Source organism: Ctenopharyngodon idella, chromosome 2, assembly GCF_019924925.1.
Source record: "Ctenopharyngodon idella isolate HZGC_01 chromosome 2, HZGC01, whole genome shotgun sequence".
NCBI classification, from domain to species: domain Eukaryota; kingdom Metazoa; phylum Chordata; class Actinopteri; order Cypriniformes; family Xenocyprididae; genus Ctenopharyngodon; species Ctenopharyngodon idella.
Window position 1 is genome coordinate 8,391,020 of NC_067221.1, and position 25,684 is coordinate 8,416,703.

Sequence of the window (25,684 nt, forward strand, 5' to 3'; positions counted from 1 at the left end):
AGAATCCTCACGCCACAGTTTTGACTCCTTTATACATTTTATAAGCTCTTCACGGGTTCCCAGCTGGCCAAAATACTATCATATGCAGGCTACGCACACACAACAAGTGCATTTACCTCCGCACACAGCATTGTTTTGGATGTTCGGTTAGTTCCGTCTCAGAATTGGCAATACGTCAAAAAATTCAACCAATCAGGTTGTGAACGTATCCCTGTGCCTTTAGGTTCGGTATCTTTTGGTTCGGTAATAAAACTGCCAATCTGAACGCTAATCGGACCAGGACTAAATGTTTTTTTTTTCTTCTTTGGTCCGGACCAAACGAACCAAACTACAAGTTTTTTTAGGTTGTTTTTCCCCAGTGATCTTTTCTTAAAGATTTATTTGTTGTAAGTGTTTCAGTACTGTAGCTAAAATTGACGTTCTCTAGAAAACATTCATATTCTAGAGAACCACAGAATGGGAAGATCTAAGATCTATCTATCTTAACTATCAACTTTCAAACCAAGTCAATCTACATAGTTTCAGCCTCAAACAGATTGCCCGCCGACTGATGCAAATTGCTCACAATTCTGGAAAGAACTTTCTGGCAAGCTCTAATCTGACTGGCTGACTTTACACAACCTTCAAGAGTAAGAGCAAACAATGTTTTTTTTTTTTAAGTTGCGTTTACAAGGTACTAGGTTGACAGCAAGGCTATTCACAGAATTTGCCAAAATTTGCCAGATTAGAGACATCAAATCTTTGGCTGATACTCAGATTTTTAATTGAGGATCTCATACATATAGTTATATTTTTCTAGTTTTCTGAGTAGCATTTATTATGCTACATTTGAACAGGAAGAAATTCAAAGTCTATGCAAATTTTCTGCTATTTTTCCATTATTTTTTTTTTTCAATGTTTTTTATTTTTTTTAAGACAGTCTGTTATTGTGATATAATCAGTTTCAGATAAACCCGCCTAAAAAGATATGTTTCTATGATGACTTTGGTTTATTCTCTGTGTAAACTTCAAGATGTTTAATTACTTCCAACCAACACTATGCGATTTCTGTATCTATAACAATAGAGTTGCTATTCTGGGAACTGAACCAAGATCTTAGGTTTCACACTATAGACAATTCCATGTAATGGCAATACAGTCATTTTCTGGCATGTCTACATTGGTGTATGAAGTGCTAGATGTCAGCGCAAACCTTATTCTACAAGCAGCATACTTGAAGTATGAAGAGGTGTCAGAAAGCTGGAAATTCACCCTGCAGTGCTGAGCTCATGTGGCGCATCAGATAAACTAGTATGTCCTTTATTTTCATGCTGCATACTGTGCAGTGTAGGGTATATTGGAGGAGAAGATATAAGTTGTTGTCACATGTAGTTCTCTGAGCATTTGATGACAGCAGTTCTCTCGCCAACATCTTTTTATTGTCCTATTTCTACCAACTATGGCATGAGATGTGCACGTCATTGTAAATGGCAAACGTGTCACGTCCTGAATGACAAAAACAAACCCCCTCAATCAAGCCTGACTGAACATTGCTAGAAATATGTTATTTGGATTGGGTTCTAAAAGGAATTTGTTTATTATTTTGCCTATTTTGATGTATGAGCAATACATTCTGTGCAGTTCCCATCATTATAATTTCATAATTCTGAAATGATGATCTTGAACATTAGACATGAATGGTAACTAGTTAGCTGTGATTGACTAACTAAATACTATGGGACATTAAGACAAAAGGACATTCTGATGTTTATGAGGACCAACTCTTCTTTTTCCAGGGAAGATTTATCACAATATGTAAATTATGAACCACAACATAAATCCTGGCGTGGTAATTTCCATAAAAAATATTCAATAAAATTGGCCACAACTCCATAAATCTTATTCAGAATAGATGCCATACTTTGTCCACTGTACTAATATATATATATATATATATATATATTTTCTCCAATTTTCTCATGTTCACACCAGATGATCAGCTGATCTGTAAAAGGAAAACGTATTTGGGGGTGAAATCATAGTGCTGGGTTGCTAAATCAGTGATACTCTCAGTTTGCCCTAGAGAGAAAACAGCATGATTTTCACATTTTGACACATCTGAGACGTGCTAACCGAATTCAGAGCCAAATCCTTTGGCTGTTTGAGACATTACAGGCGGTCCGATGCTTACAGCAACACCTGCTGTTCTCTCTGCTTACACAAGGAAAACATAGCTATAGCTTGCAGTAAGTAAGCGTATAGCAAAATGACTGCCTACTTTACTTAATCATCATCCCAAAGTACTCTGCGGAGTGTAATAATACCGAAGACGTTATAAATATCATATCATGCCTGCCGGAGACTTGACTGCATGTGTTTTCCATCCCACCCACAGGCTCTGCACTATTGAACACAAGGGGTGGATGAAAAGAGTGAGCGGGCAAATATACATTATTTAACAGTCCCTTTCCAATAGTCCCTCTGCTATAATAATGCCAAAGTATATCCATGAGTGTCCTTACCTCAGCGGATACCAGACCCCAGCCGAACCGACACCTACTCGTGTATATGGGGGAAAAGAACGCATTAATTATTTATGCTATGAAGAGTGATGCACACACAAACCCTCTGGGAGAAAAAGAAATCACCTACGGGTCAGGGCCGAAACGGAAGATTCCACAGCTCAGATGAGGCTGCAGTGTGTTGTATTTTGAGTGTGGTAACACATTCACAATATCAATAGGATGATTGAATGCGACAAGGCATAAAGAAGAAACAAAATCCTCATTGGATTCAATAACAGAGAGATAAGGTCACATTGTGAGACACAGCATGTTATCCTATGAAATTACATAATGCAAAATGGTGATTGTCCTTTGACTCCAGCAGAATGCAAAGCTGATATCCATTAGCTACTCTCAAATTGATAAGCAAATTAGGTTATTCACAGAACTGATGAACACATTTTTTTTTATGTATAATCATTGCAAATTAGGAAAAACATCTTTTTCTTTTAGCGTACCCTATTTGCATGTTTTCTTCGTCAGTTTCAGTTATTCTCATAGGCGGGAAGGATGTTTCAAAACCTAAAGGGTTAGTTCACCCAAAAATGAAAATTCGGTCATTAATTACTCACCCTCATGTCGTTCCACACCTGTAAGACCTTCGTTCATCTTCGGGAACACAAATTAAGATATTTTTGATCAAATCCGATGGCTCAGTGAGGCCTGCATTGACAGGAAGATAATTAACACTTTCAAATGCCCAGAAAGCTACTAAAGACATATTTAAAACAGTTCATGTGAGCTTCGAAGCTTTACGAATCTTTTGTTTTCGAATCAGTGGTTCGGAGCATGTATCAAACTGCCAAAGTCACGTGAACCATTAAAATTTCAAAACGTTTTAAAACACTTATGACGTAATGAAGCCTCGTTTACTGAAATCATGTGACTTTGGCAGTTTGATACATGCTCCGAACCACTGATTCAAAACAATAGATTCGTAAAGCTTCGAAGCTTCATGAAGCAGTGTTTTGAAATCGCCCATCACTAGATATTGTTGAATAAAGTTGTTATTTTTTTTTTTTTGGCGCACAAAAAGTATCCTCGTCGCTTCATCACATTAAGGTTGAACCACTGTAGTCACATGAACTGTTTTAAATATGTATTTACTTTCTGTGCATATGAAAGTGTTAATTATCTTGCCTCACTGATCCATCGGATTTTATCAAAATATCTTAATTTGTGTTCTGAAGATGAACGAAGGTCTTACAGGTGTGGAACAACATGAGGGTGAGTAATTAATGACAGAATTTTCATTTTTGGGTGAACTAACCCTTTAAGATGGCTGCCTTGTTTTGGCCAAATTCTAAGAAAACGTACCAATAGGCAGCTCACATTTGGGAAAAATGTAACTTTTCTAAAAAAAAGACGACGACGACGAAGAAAAAAGAATTACTGACCTTACTCTATGCACAATTATAATGCAGATGATTAATAATGCCAAAACCATGTTTTTACAGTGTAGCCATACACTACTGTTCAAATGTTTGGGGACAATAAGAGTTTTTGAAAGTCTCTTTTGTTCATCAAGGCTGCAATTATTAGATCAAAAATACAGTAAAACAGTAATATTGCAAAATGGCAAGCTGAATTTTCAGCATCATTAATCCAGTCTTCAGTGTCACATGAACCTCCTGAAATCATTCTAATGTGCTGATTTGGTGCTCAAGAAACATTTCTTATTACTATCAATGTTGCAAACAGTTGTGCTGCTTAATATTTTTTGTGGAAAATTATGCATTTTTTTATTAATAGAAAGTTAAAAAATAACAGCATTTATTTGAAATGCAAATATTTTGTAACTATAAATTATAAATGTTTTTACTGTCACTTCTGATCAATTTAATGTGTCTTTGCTGAATAAAAAAATAAATAAAAATTAAAAATAATAAAATCTTACTGACTTCAAACGTATGAACTGTAGTATGTACTTCAGTTGATTTTATATGTACCAACAGTTTGTGCTATATCCATTGACCGTCTAGTTCTCTTGAGAATGCTTGTCAATTATGTATGACAACATCAGGCATGAAATAATCCTCAACACTTCTATTGAAATGTTGTAAAACTGTTAAAATTCAAATTCAGACAGCCATTTAGCTTTATTGTAATTGCTTGCATAGATGAAATTGCTGTTTACAAACAGACACTCGATGACGACACTTCTAGGTTCTTTTGGCACCCTGGAAAAGTGCTGTTTTAGATCAGTGCTTCACAAAAATTGAGCAAAAAAAGAGCAATAAGCACCGTGTGAGTGGTTGAAACACCACATTTCTAAAAGACTGAACTGTTTTAAAAGCACTTCCATTCCGATGTTTTTCATTTCCAAAATGCAACCGGTTTGACAAACAAAAGGCCAAATATGATCTAAGTATGATCTTATATGTACTATAAACCCAGTACCAACTGATTTTTTCCTTCAAAATAAAAAATATGTATTCACTATGAACCAGTTTCACTTTATAATAATGTTCATCAATTTACAAATATTATAAAATGCTTAACAGATTTAATCTATGAAGGTCTATAAGGCAATAGAAAGGCCTCTGTTTAATCTACAATTATGTTGACTCTTAACTGCAAAACTCCCTTTGAGTCACCAACTAACTTTTCAGAAAAGTTTTATGACAAGACAACAAAATCACTGCGTTAGGATTTTGACAAACTGATCAATCAGAGTAAATGGCTTCAGACTCGCTGTAATGTTTACTTGTGCCCTTCAAAGGGAAGCCCAGCAGACTGACTTTCAGCTAGACACTTTTCAAAATATCGTTCACAGAACAGAGCTTAAAATAGACAAAGACTGACTGATCATGATGTCAGAAACAATAACAAGTCACAACAAGACAACACCCTGAACAGTGCACAGAGAGACAGGAACCATTATAACATTAATAATGTTGTGAAGCTACAGGACTAGACTATTTTTTATTTAAGCAATGTAGGACTGGCACAGAGAACATTTGAAATTCAAAACTGTGGCATAGATGTCAAACATTTCCATCAGTGAATTACGCTGCCTTTTGAACATCAAACTATGCTGTAAATAAAGATAACTACCTTACTAACTATTAATACGCAGTAAATTGAGGCAAAAGTTGTAGTTATTAGTGAATACGAGTTCCCTATACTGAAGTGTTACCAAATAATATTTGTTGAGGAACATATTAACATGTGATTTGTCATCATAGGAATAAATTATATTATAAAATTTATTACAGCTGCAGTCCGTAAGTTTTGCCTCTTTGTCGCCATCTCTGTTTGAAACCTGCAATTGCAGTTATTCGCAGAATTATCATCTTTATGTGGGTTGTGCATCATCATGGCTCAGCGCGGATGAATCTAATGTTTGCTGTCAGTCACCACATCGGCGTGGATACTGTACTTCTGGAATCACAGATTCTAAGTCTTGAAGTATGACCAAACTAAGAATTTTCACCCGGAAAATGTCATCTGAACAGTAACATGTCTGCCACTTTTGTTCTGACCAACTGAGAAAAAAAAAGTATTACAATAAATCGCGCTGCCAATGGTGATTAAATCTAGCTCGGATCACATCAAACTGTGCAAATTATTATTGTTATACTTTGTTCTCAAATTGTAAATGTTAACAACATCAGCATTGCGTGACTATGTGTATTTAGTGTGTATTAGCGTTACCTGTAGATTTCAATTTCTGTAGCCACCCCATAGTCCGAAGTCTTTTGTTTTTGACTACGGGTGAATCTCAGTTGTCACTGATGTTTGTCATTTGGACCTTTCTGGATTACAATCTGCCATCAAAATGATAAGTATAATTATTGCATCTGCTGTGAAAAAAGGTTATAAATGATCCGCCGCCTGCAGCATCCTCAGATGCCATATAGCTGGGACTCGTTCTTTATGTAAACAGACGTGACGTAATGACGCAAAGACGAGCGGTTACATGCTCGATTTTCCTGCGAAAACCCACCAGTACCACCTGAATTAGAAAACATTATTACAAGCTTACCATTGTGAATCGAGCTAAGGTAAGGAGATAGTTTTTAATGTAGTTTTTATGTACTTGCTGAAAAATTGATTTTGGATCATTTTTAACCAAAAAAAGTTACGGACTGTAGCTTTAAATTAGAAAACAGCAGCCTTACTGAACATAAGAGACTTCTTCCAGAAACATCTTATCAACCCTGAACTTTTAATTGGTAGTGTATATATGAGCACATGCAAAAAAGAGCAGCGCAAACATTCGGCTAAGCATCTTCTTTTCTGTCCCACAAATGTAAGTTTTACAACAACATGAGGGTGAATAAATGATGACATAAGTTTTATTTTTTGGTTGAACTATCCCTTTAAGCACATGACAAATGCACATCACATCCTTCAAATATCAGATTTGCATGAGTGCAATTTACATTCTTGCATAACGCATAATTAGGTAATCAGCTGAGTCACGGTGTCATTAAAGGCTCCATGGTTTTTTCACAGCTGATGGCTATCTGTCAAAAATCAGAGATTGGCAGAAAAAGTGATGGGCACGCTCTATCTCTAGATCTAATGAATTCAGCTGGCACCACCCTGAGCTCTGAAAATATGACACCCACTCTCGCCTGGCCATTAACACCAGCTGTGTGTTGACTGGTACTGGAGCTGATCAATGCTGTGACACATGCGCATCCCACACAAACAAAAATGCTCAAATATGTATGCAAATGCAAGAGTTATTGGAACATAGTCTGCAGGGAATATAGTGCAATGAAATTGTGGAACAGGATGCTGTTTTTCAACCACATTGATTCCATGTGTCATCTCCTAATAAATTTGTTCCACTTACAATAATCTTGTGCATCTTCATCTCAGATTACCATTTGAGTGATGTTTTAAACATATTCTGACTCCTCTAAGTCAACAGACCCTCTAAAAATGGGGCATTGGGACTGGACAGTGTCACCTGAAGCTCAATCCTTTCACTAAATGAGTTTGCAGTACCGACAGCGACCAGCGGAGGGCAATTTAGCTGCATCCAAGCACAAAATGGAGGTAAGGGAGTGAAGACCAAAAATATATATATATTTCTTGATCTTTCATTTCTTCCACTTTTCTCTCCTCGATTTCTCCACAGCGACTACCGCTCCCTGCCAGTTTCAGTCCTGTTTTTATTGCTCTGTATTAATTAGGACATCCATTAGGTGGCTTAAGTCATAAATCCCCTTGTTAATTTGGAAAGAAGAATCAGCGGCGCTCATTATGATTAAATTAGCAGAGATCTGCCGGGTGGCTGGACCTTTCTGACATTGATTGTGATCATCAGCTCCAAACATCAGACGGCAGTTTCCCTTTAACCTCTATTAGCATTCTGTACCTAATTTCCGATTTATCACTGGTTTAAAAGGTCTTCCTTGAAATGATCATCTATTTAATCATGATAATGACGCTATATCATTTACACAATCAATTTTTATACAGTATTTCAAATCTTTTGCACTGTGAAAACACTCTACATTACATTAAATCATATTTTGAACAGCTTGAAGGGGTTTGAAAGCATCCTGGCATTGATTAAACCACTCTTGAACTTATATGGGGACATATTTCCTGGAATATGGGACCACCAAGATGGGAATGGCGTTTGCAGCTTGCACATTGTTCTGTGAGATGACCATAGCTGTTATACCGTACAACCATGCAAAGCAATTACTGGACCAAAGGACTCCCATGAGTTGGCTGGCAATACCATTATAGATCCCCCACCATGTGTAACAGTTGGTAATTTTGGGCATCTTTTGGTTTCCTTCGCACATAAACCAGTCCAGATGTTGGAAAGTGTGTGAAAGATGACCTATCAGACCATATTATGTTTTCCATTTGGGTCCAGGTTATGAGATTTTGCGACTCGGCCTCGGAGTCAAGAGGTTTCTGAATGGCAGCACTGCCATAAATTCTAGATCACAGTATAGTTTTTGTTAAGACAAGGTCACAAAGTTGCTGATTGAATTCTGAGAATTTTTTTGAGGCTACAGTGACATTTAGCAACTCTCTACGTACTGTAGTGTCCTTTTATTCAACTCAGTGAGATTCATCTTGCAACCGCAGTTTGTTTCCTGATGCAGTCTGTACGTTCGGCATATGACTTAATTATTTTTGAGACTGTTCCTCTCAACACATTTAATTCTGTTTAAAGCTGCTGATTACCAATCAACCCAATACGACCCGCCTTTGCAGCTGCATTTGTGATAGTAAATGAGCTACTTCAAAGTTGTTTTTGTCGGCCCATAATTAAGACATCAGAAAAAGTTTGACATACTGAGTCATAAGTCAAAAATTATGACAAAAAAGTCAAATTTATAACAGTAGAAGTTGAAATGATCACATTAAAGGATTAGTTCACTTTCAAATTAAAATTTCCTGATAATTTACTCACCCCCATGTCATCCAAGATGTTTATGTCTTTCTTCAGTCGAAAAGAAATAAAGGTTTTTGATGAAAACATTCCAGGATTCTTCTCCTTATAGTGGACTTCAATGGTCTCCAAACGGTTGAAGGTCAAAATTACAGTTTCATTGCAGCTTCAAAGGGCTTTAAACGATACCAGACGAGGAATAAGGGTCTTATCTAGCGAAACGATCGGTCATTTTCTAAAAAAATAAATAAAAATGTATATGCTTTATAAACACAAATGCTCACCTTGCAAGTGCTTCCACCAGACCGCCTTCTGTATTCTTCAAAAAGCTTACGCTGTATGTCCTACACCTTCCCTATTCAACTTATGGAACTAACGCAGCGTCAGTTCCGTTTTTCCATAATTTGAATATGGAAGGCGTTCTGGCAGAAGCTAGATATTTGACTTCATAACTTGTTTAAATATATTTATTTTTTCATACAAACGCATCGCTTCGCCTTTATTAACCCCCCAGAGTCGTGTGGAGTACACGTTTATGATGGATGGATGTGGACGGAAGCTTTTTCTTCAGCTCATACTCGTGGGTCCCGTTCACTGCCATTATAAAGCTCAGATGCGTCAGGATATTTATTAATATTTCTTTGATTATGTTCATCAGAAAGAAGAAAGTCATATACACCTAGGATGGCTTGAGGGTGAGTAAATCTTGGGCTAATTTTCATTTGAAAGTGAACTAATCCTTTAAAATTCTTAATTATGAGATAAAGTTAAAATGATAATAAAAAGACAATTATGACAAAAAAACGTGACTCATAATTATGCCTTTTTATCTCATGATTTTGACTCATCATTTTGACTTCTAATTTTTTATCTCAAATATGACTTTTATATCATTATTTTTTATATCATAATTTTGACATTTCATCTCATAAATATGACATGTCATAATTTTGACTTTTTATGCAATAATTATGATTTACCAAAGTATATATTTTTTTCTTATGTGATGGAAAAAGGTTTCCACGGACATAATTATGATTTACCAAAGTATATATTTTTTTCTTATGGAAAAAGGTTTCCACGGGCTTCCACATAGTTGACCTGTGGTTGCAAAGAAAGTAAAACCTTCTTCACCAATGAAAAATCTCAGATACACTAATTATTTGTTCAAAAAATGTTCAAAAGTTTGGGGTCAGTAAGATTTTTTTTAAAGGAAATAATACTTTTATTCAGCAAGGATATATTCAATTGATCAAAAGTGACAGTAAAGACATTTATAATGTTACAAAAGATTTTTACTTCATGTAAATAGTGTTCTTTTGAACTTTCAATTAATCAAAAAATCCTGAAAAAAAAAAAAATTAACCACAGTTTCATATAGTTTTATACAGGTATATATTTCTTGAGCACCAAATCATCATATTAAAATGATTTCTGAAGGATTATGTGACACTGAAGTCTGGTGTAATGATGCTGAAAATTCAGCTTTGCCATTACAGGAATAAATTAGCTACACTTTAAAATATATAGAAACCAGTTCTTTTAAATTGTAATATTTCACAATATGACTGTTTAACTGTATTTTTCAATCAAAATAAATGCAGCCTTGGTGAGCATAAGAGACTTAAAAAGACAAAAGAAAAAAGTCTTCCATCAATTAGCCGAGAAACGATGGCTTAAATAAATGGTTTGTTTTGTGCAGTCTCTGGCTCTTTAATCTTACCTTTCAATACTGTCTTATATCACACATTTTAAGGCATTTTTTTGCCTACAGGAGCAAATGTCAATGGAAATCCATTTTCACAGTGCAACGGCTGAACCACAGAACTATGCATCAGTGTCAGCCAATCACAGCACTGGATTGTGTTGATAAGACACACTTCAAAGCACTAGTGGCCTTGATAAAAAGCCTTGCACACCTTGCTCATCACTCTTCATTTAGCACAGCAAATCAACCATCCCAACACACACACACACACACACACACACACACACACACTATTCATTTGCAAAGTCCACAGACTCACATCCACACTTTTTCTTGCTCATAAATTGCGGTTAATACACTGTTTAGAAACTATAAAAAGATTAATTTATTCCTCCTTTGATCTGCTATAGAACAACATTGTGGTGTAGATGAATATTATAGCTCAAATAATTTGACATCTAATTAAAGCACTGGTAGATACTATAAATGAATAAATACATTTTCAAAACATTCATACAATTTCTGTATGCAGAAAAAATCAAGCAAAAACAACCTAAGACCTACAGCCAATTAGTCTAAAGGAAATGCAAGGCAATTCCCAACTGATAAAGTTACAAAAGTGTAGTCATAAGATAAAAAAAAAATCAGACCATGCAATATGAGATTGTGCAATGTTTACCCATTAAAATATAAAATAAAATAATATAAAGATACACAGACATACTCCAAAATCAAACAGCCCCACTCAACACTCAGCTCCCCTTCATTCATTCATGATGGGGTCATCATAAAGTTCAGGGAATCTCCATATTTCTTAAAAGTGTGATTTGAAGTGCAGCCCATATATACCATCTGTGGCCGTACAATCAAAGTAAGACTGAAAATCTGCTCTGTGGCTCATGTTCATTTTAACTAAAGTCAGAGAGACTGAGAGAGGAGAAACTGGGTGATCATAAATTCAGCAACACATGGATTTGAATGCCAAGAACAAATCAGTTCTTTGCTCATTTAGAGAGAGATCCAGAGGGCTCTAGGTGATTTTGCTCTTCATTTGCTGGTTCACACAGAGCTTTTTTTTCTTTGTTCCATTGACCTTCGTCTTGCATTTTTAACAGCAAAAACACGAGACGAAGGTCAGTGTATCGAAAAAAGCGCAAGGTCTATAAACGCGTTTTTTAAAAGCTGAACTTATTTTAACTTGAGAGCCACGTTTTTAGAATGCTGTGTCATGCGCGAGACAGTGCAAAAGACACATGCTCAATGGTTAAACACGTCCGTCTAGCGTGGTGGAATGGAAAAAACGCGTTTTGTACTAAACATGGAAAAGATTTCCTCTTTGCATTTTTCGTGTACAGGCGATAACGTTTACGCTCCGCGAAAACTCTGTATAACTCTGTAAAACGCTGTATTATTTATGCCAGGCCAGTAGTTGGCGATGTCACTTTGTAAAGAAATACTACGCACATACATAAACCACATGCACATGATGTCACCGTTTTCACAAATTTGCGTTTTTGTAGTTTATGCGTAAACAATAATAGTATTGTTTACGAAAACTTGAACTCGTTTTCAAATGTTTGCGCTTTCATGCCCCCTAAACCCCGTTGTTGTGTAAATGAAAGGCCAAAACACATAAAAAGTTTTCTGTTTTTAGTTGAAAACTGTGTCTTGTAAACGACCCCTAAATTATCTCTTTGGCTAAAGGTTAGGACCTCTAACTAACCCCTAACCATGGTCCACTTCTCTCCACTCTTCAGGAGCGCTAACAAGATCAATGGGGAAATAGGGGATGTCAAAAGAAGAAAAAAAAAGTCATGGCTTGGAATAAATTCACTAAAGTTTTCTTATGGGAATGACCTCTAGACTTTTAAACTAATCTGATCTTTTCTTATGGATAAAATGTGCCGTCACTGGTCTTTACGGATGAAAAAGGGATTTTTCATCAACTTTATTTCTTAAAAAGGGCCAAAAAGTTGACAAATATCACACTAAACAGGCATGAGTATAGATTTTAGATGTTCATATTTTTAAAGCCCGAAGCCAGTGATGATCTCATAGCTGAAATGCTTCTCCCCAAGGTCGATTAAGTCTTCGTGAGCATGGCAGATTTATATTTAGCTTTAGTTTAGCTCTGTGAGCTCTTATTCCCAGATAAGGGCAATATCAAGATTGATCGTTGACTGACACACAGAAAGAGGACTTACAATGTGTGTATTGAAGCCTCAGGAGCTGAAGAACTGAGGAAAATATGCCTCCTTTGTGGTTCTCATGCGGGTCCACAGCCACTGTAGTGACATTTACTGATCCCGTTCCCTCCTCTTCTCATCATTGATCATTTCCTGTCCTTTCTCTATTGTTCTCTCCAAAAAAAAAAAAAAAATGTTTCTTCATAACTTAGCTGAAAATGTGAAGCCAAAGTATTATATGCATACCTGCAAACTCCAAAGTGGTGAAAGAGGTGACATGTTTACAAAGTAAATAGTAGTAGGGGGGTCTAGGGGCAAATTTTTATGATTTTAACATGTAAACTAAGCATTCTGGTGCACTCTGACAAGAAAAAAAGTGGAAAAAACAACATTTGCTTCAAGTACACTAGGGCTGGGCATTGACACAAATATCACAATTGGATTTGATTTTGATTCAGAAGCTTGATTTCAATTTGATTACCTTCAATTTAATATTGATTAAGTTGGGGCCTATCAGGTGCAGATTTTCTCAAAGAAAAAATATCTCTCAACTAATGCTGTAAACTATACAGGGAACCACAGTCGGTACATAATTTTATTATTAAAGGTTCAAATTAATTGATTTGTAAGCCACTTAAATATAAATTACACAAAGAAGTTTTATAATAACGTTATAATAAATTTTTAATGACATAATTATGTTTCTACTCGTTTTATATAGGCCTAAACATTTAAATGGTGGCTGTCATAAAACGGATTTATAAATTCAGTATTGAAGCACATGTTAAGTACAATAAATATGCAATAGCCTAGTCACAGTGGATATATATCAAAATGCTCCTCTCTAAGTTCATTTTTGTAGCTGACTAACGAGTTTTTGGACATTGAACGGCTTTTCTGAGGTAAATGTGACTGTAAATGTGACATTTTTACAAGCTGTTTTATTGACGCCTTTCCGCGGTTGAAACACTGATTGAACGATTAATGTGACATGGATTTCGGTAAGTCGTACTGTATCTTTCAACATAGCTTCGAATATTTATTCACGTTTATTTCGCGTTGTAAGGCAGAAGAGATGATCGGTTCACGTGCGCTCTGTGCGAACTGAAGCGCTACAGCGATGTGTCAGTCACGCCACAGAGCCAAGAAAGATCACGACAGCTCGAGACATATATGGTCTGCAGTCTATGGGAAGTAGCCCATTTTCAATTCTTGTGAGGTTCATTGTGCCTGCAAATTCACCCTGACACCCATCCGCGAATCAGCGTTCATTAATCTATTCGTACCTAAACTGTCACATTCAATTTAATGAGACAATTGGTTTTATGCATGATGTACACAGAAATCCGTTCTGCTCTGGCTTCATGAAGGTCCAGCTCATCTAAAATGTTGACCTCATTGTCGGAGCTCATTGATAGCCTTACAGTTTTGTATGATAAGTCAAAAATCTGAGACTGCTATGAACCTTACAGTATGTTTTTCTGGATTATAATATTTCTGTAGTTCAATTTGTAACCCCCAATGAAGATATTCAGTTAGTGACATCTGCTTCCCTGTGATTTTAATTGTTTTACAGCAGAGCACCCAGAGCTCATCCATCAAGCTCCTGCACTACTGCAGGCATTGAGCTCCTGCCCTGCAGAGGTGCAGCTCCAGGGAGCTCCTCTATGACAGTCAGGCCAAGAGAGCAGCTCTGCACTCTTTCAATCTTTTAATCAGCTTACTATATCCTTTTCTTCTTCTCCATATACAGTTCTACAATTAGAATGATTTCTGAAGGATCATGTGACACTGAAGACTGGAGTAATGTAAGTGAAGTATATTATACTGTATCTTTCTTGCGCACATCTCCCATACCCTGAAACACATCCTCAGGCAGTGGGTAAGAATTTCTTTTGTTCCCAGGTTTCCTGATCCCTTTCTCCCCTCTCTCAATCTTTCACCCTCAGGCTGTAGTGACCGCTGCAGTGGTGGGCCGTGCTTGGCCGTTACCCTCCCAACCTCACTGTCATACAGGGCATGTAACGGGAGAAGGATGAGAGTAAGAGAAAGAAAGAGAAAGAACATGTGGAGTTGCGGAGAAGCAAAAAACAGCGTACGTATCGCATAGGAGATGGAGGAGGTGGGAACATGGCTGTCATAAAAACTATTCTTGTGTCTTTTTGTGCCCTGTTTTCAGCACAGCTAGTCTGTAAAATCTATATTTCATCTCCTGAATTCAGAATTTTATGATGTTGAGTTGGACCTGCTATCAATAATGTATTGATCATCAAGTCAAATCTTATATGCTTAGTATTGCTGATGCTCAAAAAGCCATTTTGTAGGTATATCTCAGTAAATCTTACAAGAGCGTTAGAGGAGACTCTGCAATAAAGTTTAAATACCCATTCGACATAAAAGTTTGGATTGAATCAATCTGATCTGTAAACTATAAAGCTCTGTATGGCCTTCATTTATTGTTCTGCAGTCCATAGTGTATCTTCACTGATGAATTAACAAATAACCTCAGACCTTCTTGTAGACTTGGAATTAAGCTTTTCTCCCAGAATCACGGGACCAGACACCTTTATTTTGCCAAAAAACAAAAAAAACATCTCTTATTTATACAGAAAAAGAATTTAACTGGATAGATGGTCCTCATGCTCAGCGTTCTTTGAATGTCCGTACATATAAGTTGGGCGTTTATATGCTGACCAAAGCATATATTCTCTACCTTACAAGGTAGAGAAACTTCTTGTTCATGTTTAAAATAGATGTTCAAAATAGATGAATGCATCATGCTACACAATCCTTCCTTATATAGAATACTTTAGTCGACATATTTATCAGTGGAGAACATGCTACACTGCATACTGGTCAATGATGTGACGGGTCATTTTTTTTGTCCAAAGGCCTTAACAATAATAAAAAACAAAGATATGACATTCAAAATATACAGTATAAGGTAGTACAACTAGATCTCTTTTATTTAATTATATTTCGCTACATATAAAGGTATTTTAAAAATTTTGAAGTGTCAAAAGGTCATTCGGTTTAACCGTCCAAAGGCCAATACAGCCATTTCATTTGTGATTAAAATATCTTAAAATGTAATAAATGTATATATTTTTTTATTCAGGCATGATTTTATAACATCATATATCAACATACAGTGCAAAATGGTATTAAAATTATGTGTAGAAGTCGTTTCTTTGTTATGAGAAAGAATGTCCAGAAAAATGAATTTCATTGATGTCATTTGGAGTAACCAATATGAAGGGACCATTTTGGATCAAGTCATGTGGTCAGTATCACGTGACAGGATGTGACATCATTCAGACACCTGCAAAGAACCACATGGTCATGAAGCAAAGTAACTAACTCTCTCTTAACTATTTGAAAAATTAATTTTCACTTGCTCACATGCATGTCCCGAAACATCAGGTCATTCGGTACAGCCGCTATAAAACATGTAAAATGTTGTAATATTTTAAAAACTTGTACTAAATATAAAATGTTTGATTGTCCTTTTGCTAGCTAGCTAGCTGGATATCAGCCTGTTAGCATTGTTTGAAAATATCGTCATTCGGTATAACCAAAAGTGTCATTTGGTAAAACTGAAATTTTGGTTAAATCAAATGACTTTTTTAGTGACAAATTTTGTCCATCTTGTAAATATGACAAAAGCAGTGCTAATTGATTATAGAAACCACACAATAGTTGCGTCCCAAATGACGCACTATACACTTATACACTATGTACTTATGCACTATGTACTCATCCATGTAGTGCGTGAATTGTATAAGGTTATTTTGTCATTTAACAACAGAGTCTGATACCCTCTCTCCCTCCGCTACGTAATTAAAGCTGCGATAGTTGAGTGCATTAAGTGTCCAACATTCCACACTTCGTTTTTTCCGTTAATTTAGTGTATCATCCGGGTATTTAAAGTGCACTTTTTCTTTTTGGAATTTCTGTGTGAACGCACTACTTGCAATATTTGTACTTAAAAAACGTCATGGAATAGTGCATAAGTATGCGAATTGGGACGCACCTAATCTCATTGTTAACACTTAATAAAACTTCAAAATTAATTATATCTCCATGTTTTTTGCACTTTTAAAAACCTTATTCATCAATGACTCATATACATTCCTATGTGGTTAAAATAACTCATCTCCATGTCTCTCCATGTAATCCTTACACACGTTTCATGCTCATTCTAGCTCACGCACTTTAAATTTCACAACATATATAACACAACTTATTATGAATACTAATAAAGAATAATAATACTGAAAATAATATTAAATACATTTTTAGTCTTCAATTTTACTCTTGAGGACACTACAATATACAGGAAATGCTTGTATCAATTGAATGCACATTATGACAAATCTATTCAAAAGAGTGGGAGTCATAATCTCAAACACTTACTGTTTGTTAAATATAACACTCAAAACTGGATATGCTCTTTTTGATGGTATGATACAAAGATTTTAATGTGCCACTTCAAATTCAAAGCAAAATAAAAGCTAACAAAACACACAAGCACTAGCTCAAACACACACACTTTCTCTTTCTCTCTCTCAAAAAAAAAAAAAAAAAAAAAATACTAGAGATTTTTTACTGAAATAAAAACTAAGCAGTAACAAAGCTTTTGATAAATGTTTGACTTGAAAAACAGTGACATTCCCAATTGAAATACCAGTTAGTAAGTTTCACATAATTTCTTGCTGAAGTATCATTCTAATATTTTCATTTCCTTCAGCCAGTTTGTGAATATTCATAAGCTGTGTGGTCGACATTTCCCCCTAAACATGCAAAAATGATTAGGTGGCACACTTCGGCTCCGGAAGGTTTGTGCTATTTGGGGCAAGGGTACCAGTATGGTATACCAGATTCTCCAGAGAGCTCATTATCCATACCCAAAGAGCAGGACCTTTAGCTGAGTCACAGGGGGTATTAAAACCCTGCCCTGTGTCTGTTCTCCTTCTCACAGCAGTCCACAAGCACCTGCCTAACACCCAGCATATGCATTCACCTGCATTCTCAGGGCTGGCTGCATAGACTCAGGGGGTCATGATCGCAGATCTCCACTCATTTGAGGCACACATGTAAATATCATTGAATGATATGAATTGAAAAAAAGAAATGCTTTAAAAAAACAAGTATTATTAAAAAATGAAGGCGAAACAGCCCATGCTGGTTTCAGCTCTAGATTTAATGCCATGACAGTGTCCATGGCCATGTCAGAGGCTGGCAAAATGAAGAATAATGGAGTTTTCAAGTAGGCATGGAAACTGATTTAAAACCATCCATCAGTAAAGCTAACGTTTTTGAGTATTGCAAGGTGACGTCCTTGGGAAGAAGGCAGGCTGATTTCGACCAAAGGAAATTAGGCTGAAACAGCAGGTAGAGGAGGGCCATCATTGTTTTTTTAGATTTTTTACAAGATACCAAAACTACGAGTGTGAAGATGGATGGCTTTGAATGTCTCTGTTTCAACAAAAATTTAAGCACTTAAAATGTTCTTCGATTTACATTTGAAGGCTTTGTGCTACTTACAAATGGAAAAAAAGCCTGAAATAGCGTAGAATAGGGTTGGGTCGGTAACCAAAAGTCTGTAGGTACAGATGCAGCAAAGTTAAGAGTATACACACGTCCAACAACACTTAAACAGGATCACATCAATTATACAGAAAGAAATCTGTATGCTACTATGATATTGCCATTTATTGTGCAACATCTCCATCCAGTGTATCTTCATCAGGCACTCATTAACATGCAAATATTCTTTTACCTTTAACCACTAATTAAGATGCCATAAAAATTGTCATATACATCCATTAAAAACAAACTCTGCCATCATTTACATCATTTACTGCAGAACACAGAAGAATTAAGTTTGAAGAACAACCAAAACAACATTGAACCCCATTGACCTAATGTATGAAAAAACATAAACAACAAAAAAATACTTCTTTCGTGTTCCAAATAAAACAACAAAGTCGTACCAGTTGGTAACAACATGATAGTACTGAGAAAATGTTGACAGAACATTTATTTTTGGGTGAACTATCCCTCTAAAGGGAATGAGTGCTCGATATGTATACTGTAAATACACAAGGCTTTTTGTTATTTATGTATACTGCCTCAAAGTACATTGTGTCCACAAGGACTTTTTATCAAATAGATAACGTGGTGATATCTTTGATCTTAAACACTTTACCTGAGTTTGGATGACAGAATGAATTATATTTTGAGGTTAAGTTACATTGAGAGCATTGACCGCACCCATAATTACCGGATGGGATGGGATGGATGGCAGAAAACGAGTAGATTTGTTCTAAAGATAAATCAGCTCTTAAAACAAGGTCATGAACATTAGAAGGGTGCTTGAATATAATTCACTGAAGACATCACGAAGAAGAGAAATCGAGCTGAAGATGCGCCAGTGTTAAGGGTAAACTTCTTTTCAATTTAGAAAAGAATTGTGCACCCAGAAATTACCATTTGGTCATCATTTACCCATCCTTATGTTGCTTTTGTTCATGCAGTAAGCAAAAACATACATATATGGGGATTTTATGGTGTTTTTCATACAGTACATCAATCATCCTACTTATATTGTATCTGGATGCTAACTGACAAAAGAAAAGAAAAAAAAGAAAAAAAAGTTTAGAGGCTTCCAGTGTGTTAAGTTGGAAAATGTCTAGTTTGTTATGATGGATGGGGTGTAACATGTTTGTGGTCTTTATTGCCAGTTCAACACTTGTAAACATGAAGTGCAGCTAATTGCCACTTGTCCTTTTTTATGATAGCGCAATTAGTGGTTACATGTATTTTATACAGTGTTTGGATGTTAAAGTGGGCCTCATAATTTATTACAAAATAAATGGAAATATTATAATTGTGTGTAGTTTTTTCCCCCCTACTTATTTGTAGGAATGAACAAATCCCACAATGTGTAATCTCTGAACTATCACCATTGTGCCCTTGAGCAAGGCACTTAACCTCAGGTTGCTCTGGTGTAATAATAAGCGTACTATCCAAAGTTGCTTTGCATAAATTGTCAGCTAAATGATAAATTAGAGCAACATTAATGCATAACTTTTTTCCCCCTGCTGAAAAGACCAGCATACATTTCCATTCTTGTCCACGCTGGTCTATGCTCGTTAGTGCTGAGCTGGTGAAACTAGTCAGAATTGTGAGATATAGACATGCAATTCTGACTTTTTTCTCACAATTGTGAGTTATAAAGTCAGAATTGCAAAATATAAACTCACAATTGCGAGATATAAACCTCAGAATTGGACTTTAAAACTCGCCATTGCAAGTTTATATCTCGCAATTGTGAGAAAAAAGTCAGAATTGCGAGTGTATATCTCGTAATTGAATTTATAACGTGCAATTGTGAGTTTATGACTCGCAACTCTGACTTTATTTCTCGCAATTGTGAGTTTATATCTCACAAGTCTGAATTGTGAGATAAAAAGTCGCAATTACCTTTTTTATTTTTTATTTAGTGGCAGAAACTTTTAGTGGCTTTCATAACTTTTTCCTAATTTCTGCCTTGCCTATATGAAATTTTTGTGGCTTATGCTCCTAGATGTTTTCAACTATTAAAAAAATAAATAAACAAACAAACAAATAAATCATTAAATCAATAAAATGAGTGTGTATAGCACAGCTCACATAATTTGGTAATGGAAGTATTTGATGAGAAATATTTGAGCTCACATCAGAATCTCTTCTTCTGAGTGACCTTTTGTCTTGACAAAAGGTCACTTCAACTATGTTAGTCTTTTTTAGCAAGATCATTACTGTTACCAGATGGCTATTACGACGAATAGCTTTTAGCAGAACAATGGTGTACTCACTGACACCTCAGATATAGATTTTCTAACTCCAACAAAAGACACTTCTGCAATGACTGGACGATTATCACACTGCGGAGCACCCACAGCTTTCATTTAGTTGTCATTCACCTTGTTCCCATGCCCTTTACCTTATGTTTTCGTTAAGAATAGAGAGTACAGTTCGAGGCCTCTAGCATGACTTGTAGAATGACCTTGGTGCTTATTTTACGGTTTCCTGTGTGGATCACAATGCATTTGTTCATGTTCACACCACTGCTTTTTTCATGAATGCACAATATACTAGACATAAGCATAGAAACCTAAAACCTCCATGGCTGAGTCACTCTATAGACCGTCTAGCCCATCTCCAGAGGTGCTTTGTCTGTTGACGTCACACTTTTGTTGTCTCTCCAAATAAGTTCCGTCCTAACTGACCTTGTACATATATATGGGCTCAGCTGAGTGGAGCTGAAGCATAAAAACTAGGTGAGCCTGCCCTGGGGCCTCCTGAGTACGAAGCAGTGCTGGCCTGCATTCAGCTTTAGCCAGCCAGCCAGCCTTCTCACATCTGCCCTTGCCCCCTTTTATTGGCTGAACAGATGTGACCAACCTCCCAAGGGCTGTGTTGAGTTTTACTTCCTCAGCTCCTGTCCACATCCTCTCCAAAATGGAGTTTATATTCTGACAAAACCATACTTTGGGTGCACCGGGCCAAACTATTATCTGTATATCTAGACTATTTTTAAAATGACTGTTACATTATTATTATTTAGTTAGTTATGTATAAATATTAAAGGGTTAGTTCACCCAAAAATGAAAATTATCCCATGATTTACTCCTCAAGTCATCCTAGGTGTATGGGTCATTGACGAATAAGGTTTTTCAAAGTGTAAAAAAAAACATAATGGAGATATAATTAATTTTGAAGTGTTAACAATGAGATTATGTGGTTTTTATAATCAATTAAAACTGCTTTTGTCATTTTTTACAAGACGGACAAAATTTGTCACTAAAAAAGTCATTCGGTTTAACCAAAATTTCGGTTTTACTGAATGACACTTTGATATCTAGCTAGCTAGCTAGCAAAAGGACAATCAAACATTTGATAGTTTTATATGTTTTTTAGCGGTTGTACCGAATGACCTGGTGTTTCGGGACATGCGTATGAGCAAGTGAAAACATGAATTTTTCAAATAGTTAAGAGAGAGTTAGTTACTTTGCTTTACGATCATGTGGTCCTTTGCAGTCGTCTGAATGATGTTACATTCTGTCACAAGATACTGACCGCATGACTTGATCCAAAATGGTCCCTTTATATTTGTTACTCCGAATGACATCAATGAAATTAATTTTTTCGGGCATTCTTTCTCATAACAAAGCAATGACTTCTTCACATAATTTTAATACAATTTTGCACTATATGTTGATATATGATGATATAAAATCATGCCAGAATAAAAAATATATACATTTATTACATTTTTAGATATTTTAATCACAAATGAAATGGCTGTACTGGCCTTTGGATGGTTAAACCGAATGACCTTTTGACACTTCAAAATCTTTAAAATACCTTTATATGTAGCAAAATATAATTAAAACCTTTTGGATTCAATAAAAACTAGTTGATTTAGAGATCTAGTTGTACTACCTTATATACTTTGGATGTCATGTCTTTGTTTTTTATTATTATTAAGGCCTTTGGACAAAAAATGACCCGTCACATCATTGACCCGTATATGACTTTCAGACGAACACAATCTGAGATATATTTGAAAATACCCTGGCTCTTCCAAGCTTTATAATGGCAGTGAATGGGGGGCCCGAATTTGAAGCAAAAACAAAAGTGCATCCATCCATCGTCAAGAAGCTAGTTATTTTACACTATAAAGTTTTAAATATGGATATTTTTCTTAAAAAAACCCATCGCTTCGCTTCAGAAAGCCTTTATTAACCCCCTGGAGCCGTGTGGAGTACTTTTATGATGGATAGATACACTTTTTTTGGCTTCAAAATTTCACCCCCCCATTCACTGCCATTATATAGCTTGAAAGAGCCAGGATATTTTTAAATATATCTCAGATTGTATTTGTCTGAAAAAGAAAGTCATATACACCTTGGATGGCTTGATAATAAGTAAATCATAGGGTAATTTTCATTTTTGGGTGAAGTATCCCTTTAAATTGATTACTAAGTATTGCATAATTTATGGATAGGCAAAATATTTTTGCTCTGTTTATCACCTCATTAAATTAAAAAGGTGAAATAAAATAAAAAGGTGCATCCTAAAACATAAAAACAATGGGTTTCATTCACTAACCATGGGTAACCTTGTGTAAAACCAACAAAAGAATCTGTTTGCACCAGTATACACCTTATATAATCTAAACAAGCAAATTAAATGTTTTAAATGAATATATTTTTATAGCTTACCTTTGCTGATATCTTGATATTCCAACCACAGCTGGCGTTGGACTTGCTTGTTGGGATACCATATGGTACAGGATTCCTCAAAGCCATACACTGCCTCCTGGATAAAATGGTTGCCAAACTCTTTTAAAATGGACACAAAGTCACCGCGCAGGGTGGCCCCATCCAGTGAATGAATTGCTGAACTGAAGGCTGAAGTAGAAAGGTAAAAGAAGGAGTCATTTAGTGTGAGAGGCTTCAGAGAATCGCATCAAACATTAAATTCAATGTCACTTCTCAATTAAAAGCAGAAGCTGAATAATAGACCAAACAAGAGAGAAAAGATTAATAATGTACTGAGATGTGATGAAGATTACAAAGCTTTACTATTAAATGTTGTTTTTCAGTGCAGCTACAATATGCTTGAAGGAATCAAAGCTTCATTGTCAAATGGCCGTTTTCAATACAGTTACACTACAACAGTGCATAGTTAAAATGACAAGGCAAATAATGTGGGAAGTGAAAGAGTGAAAACATGATCTGTCAGTGTGCTGAGTGAAATGCTATCTGGGGAAACAAAGGAAGGATAAACAGCAAGGCCTTGTAGAGGTATTGAGTGCTTTTGTGTAGGTTGATGTCTGACCTTTTAAAAAACTTTTACTGCTTTTTTCAACACAGAATATCCATCACAGAAATTAAATGTAAGCTTTTAGTCATAGAATTTAAATTTCCCTGCGGTACTTTAGAATATAAAGTATTTGTTAACATGCACTTTTGCAAAAGTACTGAAGACCTCTATTTGGTACACAGCAGAACTTGGTTTGCATATTAAAAAAACATGCTATCCATTTAATAGAAATGTTTCATGTGGATATTCACAGAATGCTCCAATATTTCAACACAATGATGTTTTTAATAAAATGTTGCGCAACACGACCTTCATGCAACACGTCTCACGACCTTCATGCCCAGGTTTGCAAAATGACCTCAAGTGAGAAGATGCAGAAACGTCAGGGGGGAAAAGTGGTAAAAATCAGAATTGAACATGTAAAAACTCCACGTCTCAGTCATATGAAAAATGAATCCTTTAATGCTAATGGGATGAGAAGAGAGGGAACTGGTACAAGCATTAAGAGCAAGGAAATCAAATTTTAAAGGCCATTCAGGCCATTCATTAATAGGGAGTATTTCTTTTAGAACTGCACTTGGGATTTGACATCTCCTCATTAAATATACAGCGTTCATTAAACAAATGAAGCAAATGCACTCACAGTGAAAATATGAGGCCAAAATACAACTAAAGTGCCAACTATGCCAACTCTATTGATCTTTGAAGGTTGTCTTTTGTCCTCCTCGATGCCAAAGTGTGTAATTTCTGCACCACTAGCGTCACAGAACTGGAAAAAATAATGACTGTTCTCAAACTGGTTTCTTGAACATTCCACCAATCTGCCACTGGTTGGTCAAAAATATAGACCCTGCCCCCAAACTCACGTGTCTTTTCCATCGTCTGGCCCAACGGTTCTTATTGCGTAACCGTTTCATTCCGTGTCGATCCGGGCCAGCTAGTGAGGTTATGGTTTTATTTTCCACTGATAACGGCTGCTCTTTGGAATATAATACAAAAGCGACACTCGTTGATTCGTTATGGAGGATGATCAGATATTTCTTTTAATTTTATTATTAATTTGTTTACGTCGTGTGCCGTGCTGAACCAGGCTCAAGTAGAAACACAACTGGAACCCTTCTTTACCATTCTAAGAACCGTTCGGCCCGACGGTGGAAAAGCGGCTAATGTTGCTGTGTCAGAATGCTCAAACTGAGAAATGTTTTGACAGCACCACAGTGTTTACATAGAAATCAACCTACAGATGGATTTCTTTTGGCTCTCTCTGAAGATTAAGCTAGGATAAAAAACACAGGATAAAAAAAATTGACTTCAGCTTTAAACATGCTCGCCATCTGGGATCAGCAAGGCACTGAGAACCGCCTCTTTCACACCAGGCAGCCATATTTGTTGGTATTGAGTTTTTGCTTCACTACCTACCCAGCACAGCTGATCTGTCACAGTGAGATCACGCCAGTCTTCCAGACCAAAAAAAGTTTTGGCCAGCTAGCCTGAAACCTCTTCTGCTTAGGCAAGTCATACATTTTTGTTGTTGTTGTTGTTGTTGTAAACACTTAATCAATACAAGTAAATGGAAAAAGAGTGAGGTTGTTTTACCTTGGGAGAGGGTCCACTGATTGAGCTTCACATGGTACATAATGGACCGTAGCTTCCAGTGCTGAACCAGTGGGTACCCAGTAACCTCACTGTAGTTCACCATACCTAAAATATACAGAGGACGAGAAATAGTCATATTTTAAAAACAAATATAAGACCCAATTTAAGACCGAAAGCAACTGTTTGACATATAATAAAAGATATATAAAAGAGACTGCCACTTGTTCATCAATATAGAGAAAGATTGTAAGTTTTAAATGCATTTATCTGTGTTTTGTGTACTTTTAGGAGTGCACTAGTGTATAAATAGCCTCAAAGCTAACACACATGGACTAAACACCACAAAACTTCAATTATTGGGTATTTAAAAATAAAATGTAAGTTTACAAAACTAAATTAT

General features: G+C 36.0%; 1 protein-coding gene across 1 annotated transcript in view; it reads right to left on the minus strand.

Annotated features, from left to right (window-relative positions):
* Positions 1–25,684, minus strand: part of astn1 (astrotactin 1) — a 239,111-nt gene that overhangs the window by 63,189 nt on the left and 150,238 nt on the right. The window contains 2 exon segments of the mRNA XM_051870300.1: positions 23,085–23,273; positions 25,285–25,389. Coding sequence (XP_051726260.1) covers positions 23,085–23,273; positions 25,285–25,389 — 294 coding nt within the window.